This window comes from Patiria miniata, unplaced genomic scaffold (genome assembly GCF_015706575.1).
Source record: "Patiria miniata isolate m_02_andy unplaced genomic scaffold, ASM1570657v1 HiC_scaffold_3, whole genome shotgun sequence".
NCBI lineage: Eukaryota > Metazoa > Echinodermata > Asteroidea > Valvatida > Asterinidae > Patiria > Patiria miniata.
In genome coordinates, this window is record NW_024037069.1 from 24,863,631 (window position 1) to 24,890,323 (window position 26,693).

The 26,693-nt window shown below is 45.5% G+C and overlaps 1 protein-coding gene across 14 annotated transcripts in view; it reads left to right on the forward strand.

Moving 5' to 3' along the window:
• The window catches only part of LOC119737309 (mucin-19-like), an 87,184-nt gene extending 60,794 nt beyond the window's left edge, over positions 1-26,390 (forward strand). For 7 of the 14 annotated variants that reach the window (XM_038211549.1, XM_038211557.1, XM_038211560.1 and 4 more), the window contains 12 exons: positions 614-880; positions 1,123-1,251; positions 2,251-2,523; positions 13,981-14,112; positions 15,473-15,739; positions 17,894-18,019; positions 19,070-19,336; positions 19,892-20,011; positions 21,328-21,417; positions 22,126-22,152; positions 23,169-23,300; positions 24,061-26,390. In XM_038211549.1, the coding sequence (XP_038067477.1) occupies positions 614-880; positions 1,123-1,251; positions 2,251-2,523; positions 13,981-14,112; positions 15,473-15,739; positions 17,894-18,019; positions 19,070-19,336; positions 19,892-20,011; positions 21,328-21,417; positions 22,126-22,152; positions 23,169-23,300; positions 24,061-24,290 (2,060 nt within the window). In that variant the 3' untranslated portion in view covers positions 24,291-26,390. The remainder of the gene's footprint in view (positions 1-613; positions 881-1,122; positions 1,252-2,250; positions 2,524-13,980; positions 14,113-15,472; positions 15,740-17,893; positions 18,020-19,069; positions 19,337-19,891; positions 20,012-21,327; positions 21,418-22,125; positions 22,153-23,168; positions 23,301-24,060) is intronic. The other 7 variants (XM_038211553.1, XM_038211563.1, XM_038211562.1 and 4 more) reach the window with 6 other exon arrangements.
• Positions 26,391-26,693: the final 303 nt, after the last annotated feature.

Here is a 26,693-nt window from a genome sequence, read left to right on the forward strand (position 1 = left end):
CTTTTGCAAAAGTGTTGTCAGTGTGAAAAGCTCATTTTTCCCTTTTTCCAGATTGTTTCGAACACTCTTTTCCATTTGAAACATTCAGGGTTTGGAACAATGAAGGGGTTTGCCCCGGTGTTTCTGGCAGTGGCTGCAATATGCGCCGCAGCACCTTGTAACCCTTAAAGGTGCTACATAATGGGTCTCATATTTCTCATATTGAGGGCCTCCATGGAAAGCAGTGCCCTGCACTGATCGGAGCTACCCTCACTAAAGATGACGTAAATAAATAAATAAATTATGTAACACTGTCAGAAAATGCACAGAACGTGATTATGAGTGGACTGATTGCAGTGTAAGAGAAGTAAGTCTGCATGCAGAAAGGCATACTTTTGTTAGAGTTGAGTCCACCAAGATTTCCAAATTGGACTATAATGTAGAAATAGCGTGAGAAAGACAGCGTGTGGTGAATGTGCACTCAAAAATAGAGTGTTTAGAATCAAATCAAGTCAGTTAATTTGTTTTGCAAAGATTACATCAAAAACAGATGATGTATATTCCCTTTAATTGAGCATGATAGATTCATATTATCCTACTAAACTATTTTTTTCCTTTATCTTTGCACCGATAGGTTTCCAAATCACATGTCAGCCTCAAGTAAGTGTTTCTGGCACACCCAACTCACCTGTCAGCGTTAATATACCGCAACCAACGGCATCTGGCAACACAGGACAAGTATTCTACACTTACCGCGTTAATAATGTTCAAATCAGCAACCCAAGAGCATACCAAGTGACTGCTCCGGCAAGTGGTCAGTCCACTGTGCCTGTCAGCGTTACGGCTTTTGAAGCTGGTACAAATCAACAACGGACCTGCCAAATTAACATTGTAGTCACAGGTAATATTTTCTTCCTTACAATATCCTTGTAAAATGTATGTTGCAGATATTTCTGATACATATGTCTATGTTTATGTACATGTACAGATTCAGGATGTGTGATAGCGCACATGCGGAGTATCTCTTCCAAGGAGCTCTGTTAAGCAGTCACACCGCACCATGTTGCACCACCTAATGTTGGCTTGCTGGAGACTATAATAGTGTATAACAATGTGAATAATGAAGCCTTTGATCTCTTTCAGCGAGTGGTGTCAACCCATGTGCCATCAATCCATGTCAGAATGGCGGTACCTGCAACGTCAATGGAAATACTTTCTCATGTATCTGTGCTGGAGGATTCAGTGGGAGTACATGTACTATTCCCCCGACTGGTATGTACATATACCATAGAGCTATATTAAATTACTAGAGCGCTAACTTCGTGTACAAAGTAATGCCTGCTGGGCGCATCCATGTTTGTGCACAAACATATGGAGACGTAGCAATTTTGCACGGCTTTTGTATGGCTATTTACACATCTGTGTTTGTATTCCATACCGGTGCGTTACCGAAGCCAACACGCCCAAAACCGAAATGCATGATCATCAAATGAGCGTGTCATTTTGCTCTACGCAAATAGCGCAACATGTGTACGTATTCGCTGCAGATGCTTTTTGCCGTCACGTTTTTTTGAACTGTCATGACGCGCTTAAGTTGTTTGCGTATCTTCTACTTGCGCGTTCCTTTAAGAGTACACTTTCAAAATTCAATCCATCTAATTTAATTATGTTCTACAAACACACACATGAATTCAAAATGTCTGCGCCCAGGACAGCTTCAAAGTGTCTCCGCGCGCAGAATGACGAGTAAGCGCTCTAGTAATTTAATATAGCTCTACGACATATACAAAACAACAACCCCGTAGCTAGTACTTAAATGCAAGGCTATTTAGAGTTTGCTATGTAGGGCATAATCTATTTACTTTGGCAAAAGTGTTGTCAATGTGAAAAGCTCATTTTTCCCTGTTTACAGATTGTTTCGAACACTCTTTTCCATTTGAAACATTCAGGGTTTGGAACAATGAAGGTGTTATTATGTAACACTGTCAGAAAATGCACAGAACGTGATTATGAGTGGACTGATTGCAGTGTAAGAGTAGTAAGCCTGCATGCAGAAAGGCATACTTTTGTTAGAGTTGAGTCCACCAAGTTTTCTGAATAAGATTGTTATATAGAAAATAAGGCTGAGAAAATTGACAGCTTGATGTGAATATAATCCTGTATCAGATAAAGTATATTGAGAATGTCCAGATTTGCAAAAGGTCTGAATTCAACCCCTTTTGAATCCTGCTGACCTGCTCAAAATTTTTCACAAAATCTTTGCACTACTAGGTTTCCAAATCACATGCCAGGCTCCGGTTACTGTGTCTGGCACCCCCGGCTCAACCATCACTGTTCAGTTACCTGAACCAACGGCAACCGGGAACACGGGGACAGTAGCATTCTTCTTCTTCGCTGACGGTGCCCAAGTAAACAGCCCGATGATGTATCAAGCGTCTGTTCCAGCATTTGCTGGTCAGTCCAATACTGTGAGTGTTCTCATCTACGGTAGAGATTCTGTAACAGGAACAACGAGGGACTGCATGACAGACGTTATAGTCACAGGTAATGTGTTTTTCTTTCTACCATGCATTGTCTTTTAAAAATAGTATTTCAGATTTTTCACAGATCAAAGTGGAGGCCCCTATGAGTCTGCATGTTTCAGCAAACAAGTAGCACACGTGGTTCTCTCTGCACACAAATGTGAACAGAAAGAATGCAAAATTTAAACAAGTCGCAAGTCAAAGTTGAACCTCGAGGTACCCCCGTTAAACCCCATACAGCCTCACAGAACCTTGCGGTGATCCTGGAGTTAACCCCATACAGCCGCACAGAACCTTGTGATGATCCTGGAGTTAACCCCATACAGCCTCACAGAACCTTGTGGTGATCCTGGAGTTAACCCCATACAGCCTTACAGAACCTTGCGGTGATCCTGGAGTTAACCCCATACAGCCGCACAGAACCTTGTGATGATCCTGGAGTTAACCCCATACAGCCTCACAGAACCTTGTGGTGATCCTAGAGTTAACCCCATACAGCCTTACAGAACCTTGTGATGATCCTGGAGTTAACCCCATACAGCCTCACAGAACCTTGCGGTGATCCTGGAGTTAACCCCATACAGCCGCACAGAACCTTGCGGTGATCCTGGAGTTAACCCCATACAGCCTCACAGAACCTTGCGGTGATCCTGGAGTTAACCCCATACAGCCGCACAGAACCTTGCGGTGATCCTGGAGTTAACCCCATACAGCCGCACAGAACCTTGTGATGATCCTGGAGTTAACCCCATACAGCCTCACAGAACCTTGTGGTGATCCTAGAGTTAACCCCATACAGCCGCACAGAACCTTGTGATGATCCTGGAGTTAACCCCATACAGCCTCACAGAACCTTGCGGTGATCCTGGAGTTAACCCCATACAGCCTCACAGAACCTTGCGGTGATCCTGGAGTTAACCCCATACAGCCGCACAGAACCTTGCGGTGATCCTGGAGTTAACCCCATACAGCCGCACAGAACCTTGTGATGATCCTGGAGTTAACCCCATACAGCCTCACAGAACCTTGTGGTGATCCTAGAGTTAACCCCATACAGCCTTACAGAACCTTGTGATGATCCTGGAGTTAACCCCATACAGCCGCACAGAACCTTGCGGTGATCCTGGAGTTAACCCCATACAGCCTCACAGAACCTTGCGGTGATCCTGGAGTTAACCCCATACAGCCGCACAGAACCTTGCGGTGATCCTGGAGTTAACCCCATACAGCCTCACAGAACCTTGCGGTGATCCTGGAGTTAACCCCATACAGCCTTACAGAACCTTGCGGTGATCCTGGAGTTAACCCCATACAGCCGCACAGAACCTTGCGGTGATCCTGGAGTTAACCCCATACAGCCTCACAGAACCTTGCGGTGATCCTGGAGTTAACCCCATACAGCCTCACAGAACCTTGCGGTGATCCTGGAGTTAACCCCATACAGCCGCACAGAACCTTGCGGTGATCCTGGAGTTAACCCCATACAGCCGCACAGAACCTTGTGATGATCCTGGAGTTAACCCCATACAGCCTCACAGAACCTTGTGGTGATCCTGGAGTTAACCCCATACAGCCTCACAGAACCTTGCGGTGATCCTGGAGTTAACCCCATACAGCCTCACAGAACCTTGCGGTGATCCTGGAGTTAACCCCATACAGCCGCACAGAACCTTGCGGTGATCCTGGAGTTAACCCCATACAGCCGCACAGAACCTTGTGATGATCCTGGAGTTAACCCCATACAGCCTCACAGAACCTTGTGGTGATCCTGGAGTTAACCCCATACAGCCGCACAGAACCTTGCGGTGATCCTGGAGTTAACCCCATACAGCCTCACAGAACCTTGCGGTGATCCTGGAGTTAACCCCATACAGCCTCACAGAACCTTGCGGTGATCCTGGAGTTAACCCCATACAGCCGCACAGAACCTTGCGGTGATCCTGGAGTTAACCCCATACAGCCTCACAGAACCTTGCGGTGATCCTGGAGTTAACCCCATACAGCCTCACAGAACCTTGCGGTGATCCTGGAGTTAACCCCATACAGCCGCACAGAACCTTGCGGTGATCCCGGGGTTAAACCCATACAGCCTCACAGAACCTTGCGGTGATCCTGGAGTTAACCCCATACAGCCGCACAGAACCTTGCGGTGATCCTGGAGTTAACCCCATACAGCCTCACAGAACCTTGCGGTGATCCTGGAGTTAACCCCATACAGCCTCACAGAACCTTGTGGTGATCCTGGAGTTAACCCCATACAGCCGCACAGAACCTTGCGGTGATCCTGGAGTTAACCCCATACAGCCGCACAGAACCTTGTGGTGATCCTGGAGTTAACCCCATACAGCCTCACAGAACCTTGTGGTGATCCTGGAGTTAACCCCATACAGCCGCACAGAACCTTGCGGTGATCCTGGAGTTAACCCCATACAGCCTCACAGAACCTTGCGGTGATCCTGGAGTTAACCCCATACAGCCTCACAGAACCTTGCGGTGATCCTGGAGTTAACCCCATACAGCCGCACAGAACCTTGCGGTGATCCTGGAGTTAACCCCATACAGCCGCACAGAACCTTGCGGTGATCCCGGGGTTAAACCCATACAGCCTCACAGAACCTTGCGGTGATCCTGGAGTTAACCCCATACAGCCGCACAGAACCTTGCGGTGATCCTGGAGTTAACCCCATACAGCCTCACAGAACCTTGCGGTGATCCTGGAGTTAACCCCATACAGCCGCACAGAACCTTGTGATGATCCTGGAGTTAACCCCATACAGCCTCACAGAACCTTGCGGTGATCCTGGAGTTAACCCCATACAGCCGCACAGAACCTTGCGGTGATCCTGGAGTTAACCCCATACAGCCTCACAGAACCTTGCGGTGATCCTGGAGTTAACCCCATACAGCCTCACAGAACCTTGCGGTGATCCTGGGGTTAAACCCATACAGCCTCACAGAACCTTGCGGTGATCCTGGAGTTAACCCCATACAGCCGCACAGAACCTTGCGGTGATCCTGGAGTTAACCCCATACAGCCTCACAGAACCTTGCGGTGATCCTGGAGTTAACCCCATACAGCCTTACAGAACCTTGCGGTGATCCTGGGGTTAAACCCATACAGCCTCACAGAACCTTGCGGTGATCCTGGAGTTAACCCCATACAGCCTCACGGAACCTTGCGGTGATCCTGGAGTTAACCCCATACAGCCTCACAGAACCTTGCGGTGATCCTGGAGTTAACCCCATACAGCCTCACGGAACCTTGCGGTGATCCTGGAGTTAACCCCATACAGCCGCACAGAACCTTGCGGTGATCCTGGAGTTAACCCCATACAGCCGCACAGAACCTTGCGGTGATCCTGGAGTTAACCCCATACAGCCTCACAGAACCTTGCGGTGATCCTGGAGTTAACCCCATACAGCCTCACAGAACCTTGCGGTGATCCTGGAGTTAACCCCATACAGCCGCACAGAACCTTGCGGTGATCCTGGAGTTAACCCCATACAGCCGCACAGAACCTTGTGATGATCCTGGAGTTAACCCCATACAGCCTCACAGAACCTTGTGGTGATCCTGGAGTTAACCCCATACAGCCTCACAGAACCTTGCGGTGATCCTGGAGTTAACCCCATACAGCCTCACAGAACCTTGCGGTGATCCTGGAGTTAACCCCATACAGCCGCACAGAACCTTGCGGTGATCCTGGAGTTAACCCCATACAGCCGCACAGAACCTTGTGATGATCCTGGAGTTAACCCCATACAGCCTCACAGAACCTTGTGGTGATCCTGGAGTTAACCCCATACAGCCGCACAGAACCTTGCGGTGATCCTGGAGTTAACCCCATACAGCCTCACAGAACCTTGCGGTGATCCTGGAGTTAACCCCATACAGCCTCACAGAACCTTGTGATGATCCTGGAGTTAACCCCATACAGCCTCACAGAACCTTGCGGTGATCCTGGAGTTAACCCCATACAGCCTCACAGAACCTTGCGGTGATCCTGGAGTTAACCCCATACAGCCGCACAGAACCTTGCGGTGATCCTGGAGTTAACCCCATACAGCCGCACAGAACCTTGTGATGATCCTGGAGTTAACCCCATACAGCCTCACAGAACCTTGTGGTGATCCTAGAGTTAACCCCATACAGCCTTACAGAACCTTGTGATGATCCTGGAGTTAACCCCATACAGCCGCACAGAACCTTGCGGTGATCCTGGAGTTAACCCCATACAGCCTCACAGAACCTTGCGGTGATCCTGGAGTTAACCCCATACAGCCGCACAGAACCTTGCGGTGATCCTGGAGTTAACCCCATACAGCCGCACAGAACCTTGTGATGATCCTGGAGTTAACCCCATACAGGCTCACAGAACCTTGTGGTGATCCTGGAGTTAACCCCATACAGCCTTACAGAACCTTGCGGTGATCCTGGAGTTAACCCCATACAGCCTCACAGAACCTTGCGGTGATCCTGGAGTTAACCCCATACAGCCTCACAGAACCTTGCGGTGATCCTGGAGTTAACCCCATACAGCCGCACAGAACCTTGCGGTGATCCTGGAGTTAACCCCATACAGCCGCACAGAACCTTGTGATGATCCTGGAGTTAACCCCATACAGCCTCACAGAACCTTGCGGTGATCCTGGAGTTAACCCCATACAGCCGCACAGAACCTTGCGGTGATCCTGGAGTTAACCCCATACAGCCTCACAGAACCTTGCGGTGATCCTGGAGTTAACCCCATACAGCCTCACAGAACCTTGCGGTGATCCTGGGGTTAAACCCATACAGCCTCACAGAACCTTGCGGTGATCCTGGAGTTAACCCCATACAGCCTTACAGAACCTTGCGGTGATCCTGGGGTTAAACCCATACAGCCTCACAGAACCTTGCGGTGATCCTGGAGTTAACCCCATACAGCCTCACGGAACCTTGCGGTGATCCTGGAGTTAACCCCATACAGCCTCACAGAACCTTGCGGTGATCCTGGAGTTAACCCCATACAGCCTCACGGAACCTTGCGGTGATCCTGGAGTTAACCCCATACAGCCGCACAGAACCTTGCGGTGATCCTGGAGTTAACCCCATACAGCCGCACAGAACCTTGCGGTGATCCTGGAGTTAACCCCATACAGCCTCACAGAACCTTGCGGTGATCCTGGAGTTAACCCCATACAGCCTCACAGAACCTTGCGGTGATCCTGGAGTTAACCCCATACAGCCGCACAGAACCTTGCGGTGATCCTGGAGTTAACCCCATACAGCCGCACAGAACCTTGTGATGATCCTGGAGTTAACCCCATACAGCCTCACAGAACCTTGTGGTGATCCTGGAGTTAACCCCATACAGCCTCACAGAACCTTGCGGTGATCCTGGAGTTAACCCCATACAGCCTCACAGAACCTTGCGGTGATCCTGGAGTTAACCCCATACAGCCGCACAGAACCTTGCGGTGATCCTGGAGTTAACCCCATACAGCCGCACAGAACCTTGTGATGATCCTGGAGTTAACCCCATACAGCCTCACAGAACCTTGTGGTGATCCTGGAGTTAACCCCATACAGCCGCACAGAACCTTGCGGTGATCCTGGAGTTAACCCCATACAGCCTCACAGAACCTTGCGGTGATCCTGGAGTTAACCCCATACAGCCTCACAGAACCTTGTGATGATCCTGGAGTTAACCCCATACAGCCTCACAGAACCTTGCGGTGATCCTGGAGTTAACCCCATACAGCCTCACAGAACCTTGCGGTGATCCTGGAGTTAACCCCATACAGCCGCACAGAACCTTGCGGTGATCCTGGAGTTAACCCCATACAGCCGCACAGAACCTTGTGATGATCCTGGAGTTAACCCCATACAGCCTCACAGAACCTTGTGGTGATCCTAGAGTTAACCCCATACAGCCTTACAGAACCTTGTGATGATCCTGGAGTTAACCCCATACAGCCGCACAGAACCTTGCGGTGATCCTGGAGTTAACCCCATACAGCCTCACAGAACCTTGCGGTGATCCTGGAGTTAACCCCATACAGCCGCACAGAACCTTGCGGTGATCCTGGAGTTAACCCCATACAGCCGCACAGAACCTTGTGATGATCCTGGAGTTAACCCCATACAGCCTCACAGAACCTTGTGGTGATCCTGGAGTTAACCCCATACAGCCTTACAGAACCTTGCGGTGATCCTGGAGTTAACCCCATACAGCCTCACAGAACCTTGCGGTGATCCTGGAGTTAACCCCATACAGCCTCACAGAACCTTGCGGTGATCCTGGAGTTAACCCCATACAGCCGCACAGAACCTTGCGGTGATCCTGGAGTTAACCCCATACAGCCGCACAGAACCTTGTGATGATCCTGGAGTTAACCCCATACAGCCTCACAGAACCTTGCGGTGATCCTGGAGTTAACCCCATACAGCCGCACAGAACCTTGCGGTGATCCTGGAGTTAACCCCATACAGCCTCACAGAACCTTGCGGTGATCCTGGAGTTAACCCCATACAGCCTCACAGAACCCAGCGGTGATCCTGGGGTTAAACCCATACAGCTTCACAGAACCTTGCGGTGATCCTGGAGTTAACCCCATACAGCCGCACAGAACCTTGCGGTGATCCTGGAGTTAACCCCATACAGCCTCACAGAACCTTGCGGTGATCCTGGAGTTAACCCCATACAGCCTTACAGAACCTTGCGGTGATCCTGGGGTTAAACCCATACAGCCTCACAGAACCTTGCGGTGATCCTGGAGTTAACCCCATACAGCCTCACGGAACCTTGCGGTGATCCTGGAGTTAACCCCATACAGCCTCACAGAACCTTGCGGTGATCCTGGAGTTAACCCCATACAGCCTCACGGAACCTTGCGGTGATCCTGGAGTTAACCCCATACAGCCGCACAGAACCTTGCGGTGATCCTGGAGTTAACCCCATACAGCCGCACAGAACCTTGCGGTGATCCTGGAGTTAACCCCATACAGCCTCACAGAACCTTGCGGTGATCCTGGAGTTAACCCCATACAGCCTCACAGAACCTTGCGGTGATCCTGGAGTTAACCCCATACAGCCGCACAGAACCTTGCGGTGATCCTGGAGTTAACCCCATACAGCCGCACAGAACCTTGTGATGATCCTGGAGTTAACCCCATACAGCCTCACAGAACCTTGTGGTGATCCTGGAGTTAACCCCATACAGCCTCACAGAACCTTGCGGTGATCCTGGAGTTAACCCCATACAGCCTCACAGAACCTTGCGGTGATCCTGGAGTTAACCCCATACAGCCGCACAGAACCTTGCGGTGATCCTGGAGTTAACCCCATACAGCCGCACAGAACCTTGTGATGATCCTGGAGTTAACCCCATACAGCCTCACAGAACCTTGTGGTGATCCTGGAGTTAACCCCATACAGCCGCACAGAACCTTGCGGTGATCCTGGAGTTAACCCCATACAGCCTCACAGAACCTTGCGGTGATCCTGGAGTTAACCCCATACAGCCTCACAGAACCTTGCGGTGATCCTGGAGTTAACCCCATACAGCCGCACAGAACCTTGCGGTGATCCTGGAGTTAACCCCATACAGCCTCACAGAACCTTGCGGTGATCCTGGAGTTAACCCCATACAGCCTCACAGAACCTTGCGGTGATCCTGGAGTTAACCCCATACAGCCTCACAGAACCTTGCGGTGATCCTGGAGTTAACCCCATACAGCCTCACAGAACCTTGCGGTGATCCTGGAGTTAACCCCATACAGCCGCACAGAACCTTGCGGTGATCCTGGAGTTAACCCCATACAGCCGCACAGAACCTTGTGATGATCCTGGAGTTAACCCCATACAGCCTCACAGAACCTTGTGGTGATCCTGGAGTTAACCCCATACAGCCTCACAGAACCTTGCGGTGATCCTGGAGTTAACCCCATACAGCCTCACAGAACCTTGCGGTGATCCTGGAGTTAACCCCATACAGCCACACAGAACCTTGCGGTGATCCTGGAGTTAACCCCATACAGCCGCACAGAACCTTGTGATGATCCTGGAGTTAACCCCATACAGCCTCACAGAACCTTGTGGTGATCCTGGAGTTAACCCCATACAGCCGCACAGAACCTTGCGGTGATCCTGGAGTTAACCCCATACAGCCTCACAGAACCTTGCGGTGATCCTGGAGTTAACCCCATACAGCCTCACAGAACCTTGCGGTGATCCTGGAGTTAACCCCATACAGCCGCACAGAACCTTGCGGTGATCCTGGAGTTAACCCCATACAGCCTCACAGAACCTTGCGGTGATCCTGGAGTTAACCCCATACAGCCTCACAGAACCTTGCGGTGATCCTGGAGTTAACCCCATACAGCCGCACAGAACCTTGCGGTGATCCCGGGGTTAAACCCATACAGCCTCACAGAACCTTGCGGTGATCCTGGAGTTAACCCCATACAGCCGCACAGAACCTTGCGGTGATCCTGGAGTTAACCCCATACAGCCTCACAGAACCTTGCGGTGATCCTGGAGTTAACCCCATACAGCCTCACAGAACCTTGTGGTGATCCTGGAGTTAACCCCATACAGCCGCACAGAACCTTGCGGTGATCCTGGAGTTAACCCCATACAGCCGCACAGAACCTTGTGGTGATCCTGGAGTTAACCCCATACAGCCTCACAGAACCTTGTGGTGATCCTGGAGTTAACCCCATACAGCCGCACAGAACCTTGCGGTGATCCTGGAGTTAACCCCATACAGCCTCACAGAACCTTGCGGTGATCCTGGAGTTAACCCCATACAGCCTCACAGAACCTTGCGGTGATCCTGGAGTTAACCCCATACAGCCGCACAGAACCTTGCGGTGATCCTGGAGTTAACCCCATACAGCCGCACAGAACCTTGTGATGATCCTGGAGTTAACCCCATACAGCCTCACAGAACCTTGTGGTGATCCTGGAGTTAACCCCATACAGCCTTACAGAACCTTGCGGTGATCCTGGAGTTAACCCCATACAGCCTCACAGAACCTTGCGGTGATCCTGGAGTTAACCCCATACAGCCTCACAGAACCTTGCGGTGATCCTGGAGTTAACCCCATACAGCCGCACAGAACCTTGCGGTGATCCTGGAGTTAACCCCATACAGCCTCACAGAACCTTGCGGTGATCCTGGAGTTAACCCCATACAGCCTCACAGAACCTTGCGGTGATCCTGGAGTTAACCCCATACAGCCGCACAGAACCTTGCGGTGATCCCGGGGTTAAACCCATACAGCCTCACAGAACCTTGCGGTGATCCTGGAGTTAACCCCATACAGCCGCACAGAACCTTGCGGTGATCCTGGAGTTAACCCCATACAGCCTCACAGAACCTTGTGATGATCCTGGAGTTAACCCCATACAGCCTCACAGAACCTTGTGGTGATCCTAGAGTTAACCCCATACAGCCTTACAGAACCTTGTGATGATCCTGGAGTTAACCCCATACAGCCGCACAGAACCTTGCGGTGATCCTGGAGTTAACCCCATACAGCCTCACAGAACCTTGCGGAGATCCTGGAGTTAACCCCATACAGCCGCACAGAACCTTGCTGTGATCCTGGAGTTAACCCCATACAGCCGCACAGAACCTTGTGATGATCCTGGAGTTAACCCCATACAGCCTCACAGAACCTTGCGGTGATCCTGGAGTTAACCCCATACAGCCTTACAGAACCTTGCGGTGATCCTGGAGTTAACCCCATACAGCCTCACAGAACCTTGCGGTGATCCTGGAGTTAACCCCATACAGCCTCACAGAACCTTGCGGTGATCCTGGAGTTAACCCCATACAGCCGCACAGAACCTTGCGGTGATCCTGGAGTTAACCCCATACAGCCGCACAGAACCTTGTGATGATCCTGGAGTTAACCCCATACAGCCTCACAGAACCTTGCGGTGATCCTGGAGTTAACCCCATACAGCCGCACAGAACCTTGCGGTGATCCTGGAGTTAACCCCATACAGCCTCACAGAACCTTGCGGTGATCCTGGAGTTAACCCCATACAGCCTCACAGAACCTTGCGGTGATCCTGGGGTTAAACCCATACAGCCTCACAGAACCTTGCGGTGATCCTGGAGTTAACCCCATACAGCCGCACAGAACCTTGCGGTGATCCTGGAGTTAACCCCATACAGCCTCACAGAACCTTGCGGTGATCCTGGAGTTAACCCCATACAGCCTCACAGAACCTTGCGGTGATCCTGGAGTTAACCCCATACAGCCGCACAGAACCTTGCGGTGATCCCAGGGTTAAACCCATACAGCCTCACAGAACCTTGCGGTGATCCTGGAGTTAACCCCATACAGCCGCACAGAACCTTGCGGTGATCCTGGAGTTAACCCCATACAGCCTCACAGAACCTTGCGGTGATCCTGGAGTTAACCCCATACAGCCGCACAGAACCTTGTGATGATCCTGGAGTTAACCCCATACAGCCTCACAGAACCTTGTGGTGATCCTGGAGTTAACCCCATACAGCCGCACAGAACCTTGCGGTGATCCTGGAGTTAACCCCATACAGCCTCACAGAACCTTGCAGTGATCTTGGAGTTAACCCCATTCAGCCTCACAGAACCTTGCGGTGATCCTGGAGTTAACCCCATACAGCCGCACAGAACCTTGCGGTGATCCTGGAGTTAACCCCATACAGCCGCACAGAACCTTGCGGTGATCCTGGAGTTAACCCCATACAGCCTCACAGAACCTTGCGGTGATCCTGGAGTTAACCCCATACAGCCGCACAGAACTTTGCGGTGATCCTGGAGTTAACCCCATACAGCCTCACAGAACCTTGCAGTGATCCTGGAGTTAACCCCATACAGCCTCACAGAACCTTGCGGTGATCCTGGAGTTAACCCCATACAGCCGCACAGAACCTTGCGGTGATCCTGCAGTTAACCCCATACAGCCTCACAGAACCTTGCCGTGATCCTGGAGTTAACCCAATATAGCCTTACTGAACCTTGCGGTGATCCTGGAGTTAACCCCATACAGCCTCACAGAACCTTGCGGTGATCCTGGAGTTACAGCCAGTTCGCGCACACCTGTATGCATTTGCACACAAATACCGCGTCATGGAACAAGGATGATCCTAACTGTTGAATAGTACTTCCCATCCCCCATGGGCGAATGGGACTTTTATGGGAGCAATAACGAATGTCATGTGATGTGTGTTCCACCAATCAAATGACAAGGATCTGTTTGTCTATTATATAATATAAATTAGTCAACTGGACTTACTATTTCTTTGACCCTGTCATGGGTCATCAACCATTTGCCACCATTAGACCAGTCGGCCTGTAGAAGCATCCAGGACGGGACATGAATCCGTCGCAAGTTTTGAAAATTAGTAAGTCCAGTTGAGTAGATTATACTGTTTCAATGTAATATAACGAATAGCGTTTAACAATGTGAATAATGAAGCCTTTGATCTCTTTCAGCGAGTGGGAGTACCAACCCATGTACCATCAATCCATGTCAGAATGGCGGTACCTGCAGCGTCAATGGAAATACTTTCTCGTGTACCTGTGCCGCAGGATTCAGTGGGACTACATGCACTATTCCCACGACTGGTATGTACATGTTCAAACCAGGATAGGTTTGCAACCCAATAGCTCGTATTTGAAAAGCTATTTAGAGTTTGCTAGGTAGGGCATGCACAATTTGTTTACTTTTGCAAAAGTGTTGCCAATATGAAATGCTCATTAGTCTCCTTTACCAGATTGTTTCTAGAGCTGTTTCCATTTGAGACATTCAGGGATTGTGGTATATTGAAGGTGTTATTATGTAACACTGTCAGAAAAAAAATGCACAGAACTATGAGTGGACTGACTGCACTTAAAGCCTGCAGGCCAAAAAGGCATACATTTTTTATCTGAGTTAGATTATGCGGAAAATAAGGCTGAGAGAGTAGACAGTGTGTGATATGAATACTCTTTATCAGACAAAAATTGTATCTTGAGATTGTCCAGGTATTTGCAAAAGGTCTGAATCCAAGTCCTTTTGAGAAGGGACTTGACCCGGAATAGACATAGCCTTCACTCCGTGAAAGTACATGTTTAATAATCTAAAAGTCATTTGTTCCAAAGATTACATTGATCAGTCTGTTTCCAAGTGGCTTCAGTGTTGGTCTCATTAGGGAGCACTGGACCTAAAGGCTCGTACCATATTTTTAATGGGGGCGCTGTTCATATTCGACGATTACTAACACTATGTCACAGAAGAATGTAAATATACCCGCCAACCAAGCTGGCTCTGTACATTTTTTGTGCAAGGCGGACATTATTACTAGTAAAAACAAATTGGGTGTCGGAGCGGGGGGGGGGGGGGGGGGGGGGGGGGTTCAGATATATTTTCAGGAATTTCTATGAAAAAAAAAAATTGACAGAGCTGGGGGGGGGGAGGGAGGGGTTGAACCCCCCCCCCCCCTCTCTGGATCTGCGCCTGCCATTGTCCCTATTGTTGCCCTTTGTTCCCGGTAACCCATAAGTGCCAATATGTAAGCGCATGGCACCTGGTGTGCTGTCATTTCAAGAAAAGTGGAATTTTTATATAAATTTTCCAACGATGGTCAGCTGACCATCGTTGTAAAAAAAAGAAGACTTTTCCAAATACTGCCCCAATTTACCAAATGAATGGATGGAAGCCAGCTAGTCTGGTTTCCTGACCTGACAATTCCCTTCTAGTTCCGTTATGACTGAAGTAGGGTCGGGGAACCAGGCTACAAGGACAGCTCTTTTTTCCTTGGTTTTTCCAGCATCTATGAACACAAAACTTTAAACAGGTCAGTGTAACAGTATTTGTTATAAAATATTAACCCCCAAATTGTGAAAATTACATCAAAAACAGATGATGTATATTCCCTTTAATTGAGCATGATAGATTCATATTATCCTACTAAACTATTTTTTTCCTTTATCTTTGCACCGATAGGTTTCCAAATCACATGTCAGCCTCAAGTAAGTGTTTCTGGCACAGCCGGCTCAACTGTCAACGTTAATATACCGGAACCAACGGCATCTGGCAACACAGGACAAGTATTCTACAATTACCGCGTTAATAATGTTATAATAAGCAACCCAAGAGCATACCAAGTGACTGCTCCAGCAAGTGGTCAGTCCACTGTGCCTGTCAGCGTTACGGCTTTTGATGGTGGTTCAAGTCAACAACGGACCTGCCAAATTAACATTGTGGTCACAGGTAATATTTCCTTCTTTTGTAACAGATATTTCTGACACTGTGACATATGTACATGTATGTGTACATCAACAGATGTATATACGTTTATATGGGCGCCGTTCACAAGTACCCCCTCACCGACAAGAAAGGGAGAGTTGGGGGAGACCATAGTCTGGTTCCCTGACCAAAAGATTCTGACTTTTATTTCTGACGAATCTTAGATTCATCAGAAATAGATCCGTTGGTCTGGGAACCAGACAAGTGAGCTCGTTGGGAGATCCATTAAAACGCACCGTCGATGCCTGACGCTCATCCGTGCACGCGAAGACACCATGGCTGCGTGCGTATTTAGAATAAAATCAGTAGTACGTACTTCGCGCTACACGCGCATGAACACACACGTTTGTTTATGGTGTAAATCAAGGATTTTCTTTTGTTCCTCTTCCTTTGTTTATACAGTAAACTCCGGCTAAGAGGGCACTCTCGGGACCAGAGAATTTGTGATGACTTACACGAATGTCGGCTTCTGCTGCAAGTCGTCATTTTGCCGACTTACACAAATACACAAATTGAATCACGGAGTGAAAAAAATAGATTGAATTAATGGCCTATGCGCATCTGTATCTGGATCATGCAAACAAAATGGCTAAATTTCAAAGGCTTTGATTTACCCTGGTTTATTTCTACATCCATGGATGATTCCAGCAAATATATCCTCAATGTTTATCATCACAAACAAGCTGTGGTATTGATCACAGAAAGTCATGCATGTACATGTACATACGTACGAAGCAAGGACGGCGCGGCCGGCTAGCGTTAACAGTGGTAGGATATACAGATCGCTTGCATACTGTACGTTCATGTACATGTAGTGTACATTGTGCACGTACGTACGTGTACAGTCACGAATTAAATGTGTGCATGGTACTGGTACAATAAGGGGACCCCCAAAATGAACAGAGTGCATGCGTGCAGTGGAGAGGGGGTACTGGTATCGATGGTACGGAATGGACATGTACTTCGTGTAAGCGAACGATGCAGACAATGTACAGACTGTGCATGAAACAGTGAACACTTGCGATTAGTGTACACGTGCTGGCCGATGCATCAATCACGGGCCGTGCCATTGATAAACAGATGTCAGTTAGCAGTGTGTGGGACTTTTCACTCGACACTTCTTACAAACCGCAGAGCATGATGCCGACTTATACAGAGGATTTTGTGTGGTTTTGAGGAAATGGGATTGAAAGTAACACGCCGACATAGGCGAAATGGCGGCTTACAGGCCGACTTAGAAATGAAAATGTCAATGGAAATGTATTAGAGACAATCAGGACTTTCGTCAGACGGCCGATTTAAGCGATATGACGGTTTATACGATATGACGGTTTATACGGAGTTTACTGTACTCTAACTTTTTCGCAACAGCTCTCATTGGTTTTGAACATGTTTTCCAACCGAGGAGTCCTCACTTCAGTTTTTGTCCTCGATTCATTGATGATGTCGCACGTGTGTGTCCTCGATTTACACCATAAACACGCACCAGTATGTACACACAGTGTCACCTGCCTACTGGGCTCTCTAAAAGGTTTAAAAGCGCCCTCTGTTGTTGGCGCACGGAGTCCATACAAACTCGGGATATGTGATGGCATCTGATAAAATGAGCAAAACAGAAAGTATACATAATTAACATTTGATTCTCTGATTTAAGAAATTGCCAACAGTGACTAGGGCATACATTGAATTTGACACTGAACTATGTATGGTGAACATGTTCTTGAATAAGCTATTTGAGTTTACTGTGTGGAATTTTCCTCAGGAGCACAGCTACAAAGAATGTGACTCCTTTTCTTCTGGAAAGGGTAACAAATGTCAATAAGTAAATACTTGAATTTTTTTCCAGCTACCACTTCTAACTTGTGCGCAAGCTCGCCATGTCTGAAATGGCAGTACATGTGTTGACGGTACAAATGCTTACACATGTATGCGTCTGTGCTGCAGGATTCCTATGCGTGTGATTAACCAGTGTTCTTGTATGTGAACATGCGGAGTATCTCTTCCAAGGAGCTCTGTTAAGCAGTCACACCGCACCATGTTGCACCACTTAATGTTAGCTTGCTGGAGACTATAATAGTGTTTAACAATGTGAATAATGAAGCCTTTGATCTCTTTCAGCGGCTGGTGTCAACCCATGTGCCATCAATCCATGTCAGAATGGCGGTACCTGCAACGTCAATGGAAATACTTTCTCATGTACCTGTGCTGCAGGATTCAGTGGCAGTACATGTACTCAAATCACAAGTATGTACTTGTACAAACCAGGATAGGTCTTGAATAGTCTTGAATACTGTATTTTCATTGGCCTAGAACGATCACGTGTTAGGTTTATAAAAAGTCATGGCACACTCCCCGTGGGATATCACGTATGTGAGGCAGGAGTGTGCTATGATTTTGCACATAGGGTACGTATACGGTGTGAAATGCTTGAATTGTTGGTACCCACGCTATTTTCACCATGTTTTCACGCATGAGTGCGAGCAACGAACAACAGACGATCAGCTGTTCGAGCACGCGACATGCATGCAAGTTGCCATTTGATTGTTGTGTTTTTACCACTATTTGTTTTCGTTATTTTTACATCAAAATCCCAAAAATTCCAAGACAGAGCTATAACAAAATAATTGTCGACTGTGTGATGTGGGATATGACATTTTTAACCCCCTCAGGGTGCATAGCACCTTGGCTTCGCCTCGGGTGCTATGCGCCCTTCGGGTGTTCAAAACGTCATATCCCACATCACAGCAGTCAGCAATTGTTAAATGAAGAACCTCACTTGACTGTAAGTGCACGAATAATAGTCTCAAGCATCCGGTCAAATCATGGCACCTGGTGTGCTGTCATTTTCAAGAAAAGTGGAATTTTTATATCAATATTCCAATGATAGCCAGCTGACCATCGTTGCAAAAACTGACTTTGCCAAGTACTGCCCCAAGTTTACCAAATTTCGTTAGATGCACATTTTGTTTGCAATTGGTTACACATCCGTGAATGTGTGCAAGCCAACTAGTCTGGTTTCCTGACCTGACAATTGCCTGATAGTTCCGTTATGACTGAAGTAGGGTCAGCGAACCATACTACAAGGACAGCTCTTTTTTCTTTTGGTTTTTCCAGCATCTATGAACACAAAACTTTAAACAGATCAGTGTAACAGTATTTGTTATAAAATATTGACCGACCCCAAAATTGTGAAAATTACAGCAAGAACAAATGATGTATATTCCCTTTAATTGAGCATGATAGATTCATATTATCCTACTAAACTATTTTTTTCCTTTATCTTTGCACCGATAGGTTTCCAAATCACATGTCAGCCTCAAGTAAGTGTTTCTGGCACACCCGGCTCAGCTGTCAGCGTTAATATACCGGAACCAACCGCATCTGGCAACACACAACAAGTATTCTACACTTACGTCGCTAATAATGTTCAAATAAGCACCCCAAGATCATACCAAGTGATTGTTCCGGCAAGTGGTCAGTCCACTGTGCCTGTCAGCGTTACGGCTTTTCAATCTGGTACAACCCAACAACGGACCTGCCAAATTAACATTGTAGTCACAGGTAATGTTTCCTTCTTTTGTAACAGATATTTCTGACACTGTGACATATGTACATGTATATGTACATCAACAGATGTATATACGTTTATATGGGCGCCGTTCACAAGTACCCCCTCACCGACAAGAAAGGGAGAGTTGGGGGAGACCATAGTCTGGTTCCCTGACCAAAAGATTCTGACTTTTATTTCTGACGAATCTTAGATTCATCAGAAATAGATCCGTTGGTCTGGGCCCCAGACTAGGGAGCCCATTAGGAGATACATTTGAACGCACCGTCGATGCCTGAGGCTCACATGTCAGTAATTGGAAATTATCGCTTCATGTGAAAAAAGTCTTGGGACGTTAATACAAGTAAAGAGTGGCAGAACCAGATAATCATTGAGAATCGAGACATTAATTTGCTTACATGACTTTATGTCATGGCTGGCTCAAGTTTTGCGTCTCGTCGATACTCGGGTTGTGACACATGTATTTGAATATGTCGATCCTTTAATGGTCAAGACTGAAAGGACTGTGTTGTTATTATTATTGGTTTGTTTTTGTTCTCATTGATCAGCTGTTGCCGGAGGCCCTTGCAACCCTTCTCCGTGCCAGAATGGAGGTACCTGTAATGTCGTGGGAACATCATTCATGTGCACCTGTACATCAGCTTGGGTTGAATCTATATGTGCCACTCGTAAGTACATGAAACATGTAGTGTTTTTAAGCGCATGGAAACAGTCCTTCTGATTTGAGGCGTGCGATCACACCCCCACACCATCACACACCTAAATGCTTCCTGAGAAGTGCGAATAATCACACGCCTGAATGCCTCTGTATGACACACCTTGGCATACATTTACGGCATAATTACACTTCATAAAAAAAAGTACGGCTGTGAAGAGAAAACGGCTTTACTGTAAACCAAGATGAATGTTATAAAAACAAATACCAGATTGTTCAGTCCCAGCTTGGTCTACAGAATCACACACCTAGAAAAATTACGCGCCTGGAAAAATCACACGCCTAGAAAAATCACACACCTAGAAAAATCACACGCCTAGAAAAATCACACGCCTAGAAAAATCACACGCCTAGAAAAATCACACGCCTAGAAAAAACACACGCCTAGAAAAATCACACGCCTAGAAAAATCACATGCCTAGAAATATCACACGCCTAGAAAAATCCAGGTGTGCCTTTTTCCACATGCCTTTTTCCACAAGGACTGATGGAAATTAACAAGATGTGGATATTACCTTCTCAGGTGTTCACAGATGGATACATGTAGAGTGATTCTTGCTAATACCAAATTGGTCAATGTGAAATCCCAGTTATGACGAACATAAATTCTGGGTCCTGAGTGAATTATGCACATTTGGAGAAAATTAAGCTGGGAAAAAAAACAAAAAACATGCAGAGTACAAAGTTTCGGGTAAGACATATCTTTTTAATCAAACCCAACTGGTGGCAAACCATTTTACAATGGACCCCCTCTTTCGAGCTGGGGATAAGGTCTTACAGTCAGTACAAAATGCCAATGTTATGTTGTTTCACACACAGATGGTGTGAGAATATTCCAAGATGCACTTAGCAGTCACTAGCCTGAGAGCTGCCCCAAGAGGTAGCTCCGGAACCCCAGCCTATTTTCAGACTTTTCCCCCCCAATAACTAGTATATCTCTGGAAACAGTACATCTAGGATCTTTTTATTGCATATATTCCGTGATGTAACAATATTTGAATTTTAAAATTTCTTTAACAGAATTGTATTCGTTTTCAACAAAGTGTCTGATTGTCGATCATTCACACTACTGTTTTACACAGAGCATGTAATTTGAAGTTGCCAATTCTGATGTGTTTTTTTTTTTGGTCGTGAAATAGTTTTCTGAGTGTGAGTTCCACGATTCAACCCATTTTTCTGTATCGGTGTGTTTTGTATCTTGTTTCGTGCACAAAATTGTCTCTTGCTGCATGATTGCTTGATTTTGTTTGTTTGTTTGTTCGTTTGTAGCCAATCCATGTAATTCCAATCCCTGCCCGGCAGTTGATATGGAGTGCTACTACGCTCAAAACTCGTACGTCTGTGGTCCGGCTCAAACAGGTATGTGTCATACAAAAAAGCTGGTTAAATTGCATGATGAGAGGACAACAAATTCACACCAAACTTGACGTTTCCGACAGTATGTTCTGTTCGTCATCAGGAGACTGCCGGACTCTTTCTGGTGTTGTAGTTTAAGTAGTGGATGCTGAGCAGAGTATACTGTTCGAAACGTCAAGTTAAAACTACTGGTTCTTCTCTGAACCACACAACTCACTAAAGAGATATCATTCACATTGTGTTACCGCACACCTCCCACGCATTGATCATGTCCACCATGCAAACCCTTAAGTCTTCATTATTATTGTTGTTATTGTTTTTGGATGCTGTGACTTTTTAATGATTGAAGGTTTGCCACTCACTGATCGTACATTAATTACATGTGCCGCAATCAGAGCCAGGGAATAATTAACTCCCATGTTCCCTCGATAGCTTATGGATTCAGTGAACTGCATTTAGAGAAACTCCATCAGTAAAGTCGGATTTGGCTTCAAAATGTAAAAGTACAAAGGTACTTGTCAACAGCTAACGCAAATGAAATGGCGTACATGTGCATGCTGAAAAACAGGATTTATTTGGATATCTTGATTTGTACAAATATTGTGTTGCACAAAAATATAATGTATCGATTTCAAATCCATTCTTTTGTGAAACACTTGTTTATGGTACACTTTTCTTTTCTTTTTTCTTTCTCTTTCTGTATTGCTGAAGGCCGTCGTAGAAGGGATGCTGCAGAAGGTGTGTATTTAATGCTGTTTGAAGTGCATAAATGTATTAAAACAATAACCACAAGCATTCGTCAGTCTTATATCGTTTCAGAACAGCATTCAAAAGTTTGCCGAGCTAAATTCCTCCAAATAATTAAATGAAGCTCCACTGTAAAAACAGTCAGGAACGACATGTTCAATATACAACAGATGTACTGTTAAAACAACTTTGAAGCATCTTGATTTCAGACGTTGCTTTTTCTTTATTTGTAGATGGCATTAAATGTAATCAGCAAATACTATACCTAACAGTAACCATTTTGGATTTCTGAGAAGTATAGTTTCCGAGGGTTCCAGTTATTCCTTAAAGGCATATTATATAGGATCATTTGCATCTGTCCCAAAATAACCAACCAAATTGTTATCAAAAAGATTGTTATTGAAGATTGATTGGGTACTAAACACCCCGTGAAATTATTTCGTCTGGCTTGCTTTTCGCCTACATTTCGAGAAATGTAGGCAATTTCCAACGAAAAATGTAGACAAACTAAGGGCTTTTTGTAATTGATGTTGCCCACTGAACAAACAATGGGGGAGTGTGTGGCCTAGTGGTTAGGGTTCGTGACTCATGATCAGAGGGTCCGGGGTTCGAATCCAGCCGCTGGTCATATATTGTGTCCTTGGGCTAGCCGCTTCACCCCCACTTGCCCCTCTCCACCCAGGAGTATAAATGGGTACCGGCATTAGCTGGGGAGTAACCTGCGATGGACTGGCATCCCATTCAAGGGGAGTAGAAATATTCGCAGTCGTTTCATGCCAAGGAAACCGGAGATAAACACCGGCCTGATGAGCCACATTGGCTCGGGACAGACTTTACTACTACTGAACAAACTACCTCTCAGAACTACTTTTTACTACTTGCAATGTTCAGTACTACGTACAATGACATTTATACTGCTTGTGTTATCCAAACCATTTTCGGAACTTAATCTTCATACACATAAGATAAGTGAAATTGTTACCTTCTGTCGAATTGTGTATAACCAGGGGATGTATCACTGTGCGACCAGTACCCTTGTTTCAACAACGGCACTTGCGTCTCCGGCGTGGATGAGGAGATTGGAGACTACATGCGCTGTGATTGTGCCCCTGGTTGGGTTGGACCCAGCTGTGAACAAGGTATGCAACCCACTACATGTATTTGTGATAAAAAGACTCTGGCTATTTATTTATTGACTGCATAAAGGTGTGCATTCTTTCAGCAAAACGAAAACAAATCCAAGCGAAAACAATTCACACACATCCCTATGTGATTTGTTTTCGTTTTGCTGAAAGAACACTTGCCTTCTTGTGATCCGTGGATAGAACATTAAAACGGTGGTTGTGTTTAAAATTCCGTAACTTGAAAAGTGCATGAGCGATTTGAATGATTCTTGTACTAAAAGAAAGTCTATGAATTCTGCTTTTGTATCCTAGATTTTGAAAGGACTACATGCAGAACTTCACTAAAACAATAGTCCCGACATTTGGATTTCGCTTTTTTTGTCTCGCCCTGTTTTGGATGGTGTTGAGGGGGATACAAGAATACATGTATATTGTACGAGCTATAACATTATTGCACAAGTTGAAAAAAATCCGCAAGAAATAGATTTCAGGACACCGTCTTTATTTTTCAAATTTCGTCAAATTACTCTTCGCTTACCAAAGCAATTTTCATGACGCTCGAATCTACCATGTGGTAGACAACCCGTGGTACGCTCTGTTGACCGGTTGGCAACTGCAGGAACCAGACTACAACATCAAAAATAACATTGCAGTCATCACACTTTGCTTTTACCCCCCAAAATTTACTGCATAGAAGTCAGAACCCACTTTGTATCTGTGAATACATGTACTAACAGATATTTTGGTTTGATTTGACACACCTTCACACACACAGAACAAGTGGAGCTGGACCAGCCAGACCGCCCGTCCTGGATGATTCAACAGCCCCCAGATTGGATGGACCACTCCCCGGCCCGATGGGGCAAGGAGAAACTGGGCATGCATTGGATGATGGTGGGCGTCATTGCCATCTTAGCCCTGGTAGTGGTGCTGATGGCCTGCGCGTTCATGCGCCTCACGCCCCGCAAACGGAGCCGCTTTGACGGCGTCAAGCTGATTCACTAGGCTTGACAAGCATGTTGGTTACAATGCCTTACACAATTACTACAATTGGATCGACCGAGGCAACTTGGTCATTCGTGATTAACTTTCAATACCTCCATCTACATGTATATTGACAATGTTTGCACATTTTATAACCAAATAAAAAAAGCTACTCAGATGATTTCGTTTGATATTTGTAAGGATCGGAAATGTGTTAGAAAAAAACAAACAAACAAACATGTCAGGCTGCTTTTGTTTTAAATGCAATCCTGCAAGTGCTAGATTGTAAGGACTCAATTAACACAAACAAGAGGGGCCTCTTCACATGAACGCCTTTATCTTTATTTCACTACAGCAAGTCTTAAGACAGCTTGTTACATGTATTCAACATAAACAATCATGAATTCAAGTTTTCTGGATCTGGATGATTATACTTTATAGACAAAACGGCTACCCGCATCATATCAGATGAGTGGGATTTACAGAAAATATTAGCAAATGATGACAACTCAAGTTTCAAGTGTGGTTTTATTCCACTCAACTTCACGGTAACATTTTCGATAATAATTAAGGATATTTTGGCATGTAATGTGTGAGTGGTACCTAGAAGCAGTAGCACAGTTCATGTTCTTGAAGATAATGGTTTAAAACAAAATCATTTGAAAGAACAGTCGAGCGTGGTCGCTTTTATTAGATTATTGTACACATGTAGTGGCTTGCAGTCAATTTTATTTGAATGTATTTTGTTCCTATTTTTTTGCATATATTGGTATGTTGGATTTTGAAACAACTCGTAATGTTTTTATGATATATTTGAGGAAAAAATATTAATTTTAGTCTTAGAACAGGATAACTGTGTGTGAATAGATTTAGTTGGAATTTTTTTTTTAATGGAATGTTTTTGAGTTATACAAAATTTGTTATATTGAAAGTTCTATACGGTAAACGTGCGAAATCAAATTAAAAATTTGTAGATTAGTGAACTTGAGTTTGTGCAGTTTGCACTGATCTCATGATGTGAAATGGACGATACTTTCTCGTAAGTGACTCCTTGCTAAAGAAGTTAAGTTGGTATTCAGTTCACCCAAGTTAATCAAGTTCTCCAAAGTATTCCCATCTCCTTAAGCACCAAAAAAATTAGTGATGATGAAAATTACATTCACGGAGAACTCTCACACTAGACGTACGCCTTGAACGGTAAGAGTGCCCATTCAAATCAGTATGTAGTAAACCCTATGTATTCACTTGGGTAGCCAGATTGGGGAGCTTTAGTCAAACCCGACTGGGAAATAAAAAAATCAATTATTTTGTGAACAAAATATAGATCACCTCTTCACAACAAACTTATGTGACTCCATACATCGTGATGATTGATAACAGACACGCAAGACTCTACGTACTCTGTTTATTTTTTAAATAAGTGTTTGCATTTTTATGGTGTAGGGTTATGGCTTAAATTTTAAATGGATATATTCATAATCTTTGACTATTATAATCACGTGTTTATTTCATTTTGGTACTACATGTATGATTACTTTATGCAGATTTTAATTGTTATCAAAGGGCAATTTAGCAACTGATACAAAGTATATTTTTTTCAAAGGCTAATTAAAGAATTTGGTAGAAACAACCTGTAAATGTACAATGTACATTAAGAGAGAATCCTTTGTCTTTCCCAGTGTCATTTTGTAAGTAGAAGAAACAGGATAGAATACGCTTATACAATTACAATGTAGTACATTTAATAGCCAACGTTTGGTTTTAGGTATACACATGTACATGTATTATCACCTATAATAATGTAGTGTGCAGGCTTGGTATTAAAGGAAATGTAATAGTGAAGTTGTATTCGTCATCACTCTTTCTTTGTGTTGTGTCAAATACTAAGAAAACCATGGAAATGTACATGAATATTCATTCTGATATATATATATACAAACTGCATACAAATTCCTCACTCAAATTCAAAACATACTATCATCAGTGCCATATTTTACAAAAGCAAGCAAGCACACCTCTTGGCGAATGTTTTGCAGCAACGTTATTCCCTTTAAACAGATCAAGAAAAAGATCTCCAATAACACATTCTTTCTTTTTTTTGGTTTGAAAAAAAAAAAAAAATCCAACATTTACAATCGTACCCAATTTGATCCCTCGCAATTCCAGGACATACAATGCATTGACCTGTTTTGCTAAATGCAAATTAAAAGCATGTGCCAATTTTAACCGGCAAAAACCCAATCCCTGTATTAACAAAACAATGCATATATCCAATCACTTGTTTCAATTTTTGAACAACTGGGATTTTTGGAAGGACATTGAGCTTTCCAATGATGTCATTGTATAGAATATGTGAATCAAGACATCTGATGGAGTTCTATGTAATTTCCGGTTCAAAATTTTCAGGCCTCTTGATAGTTAAAA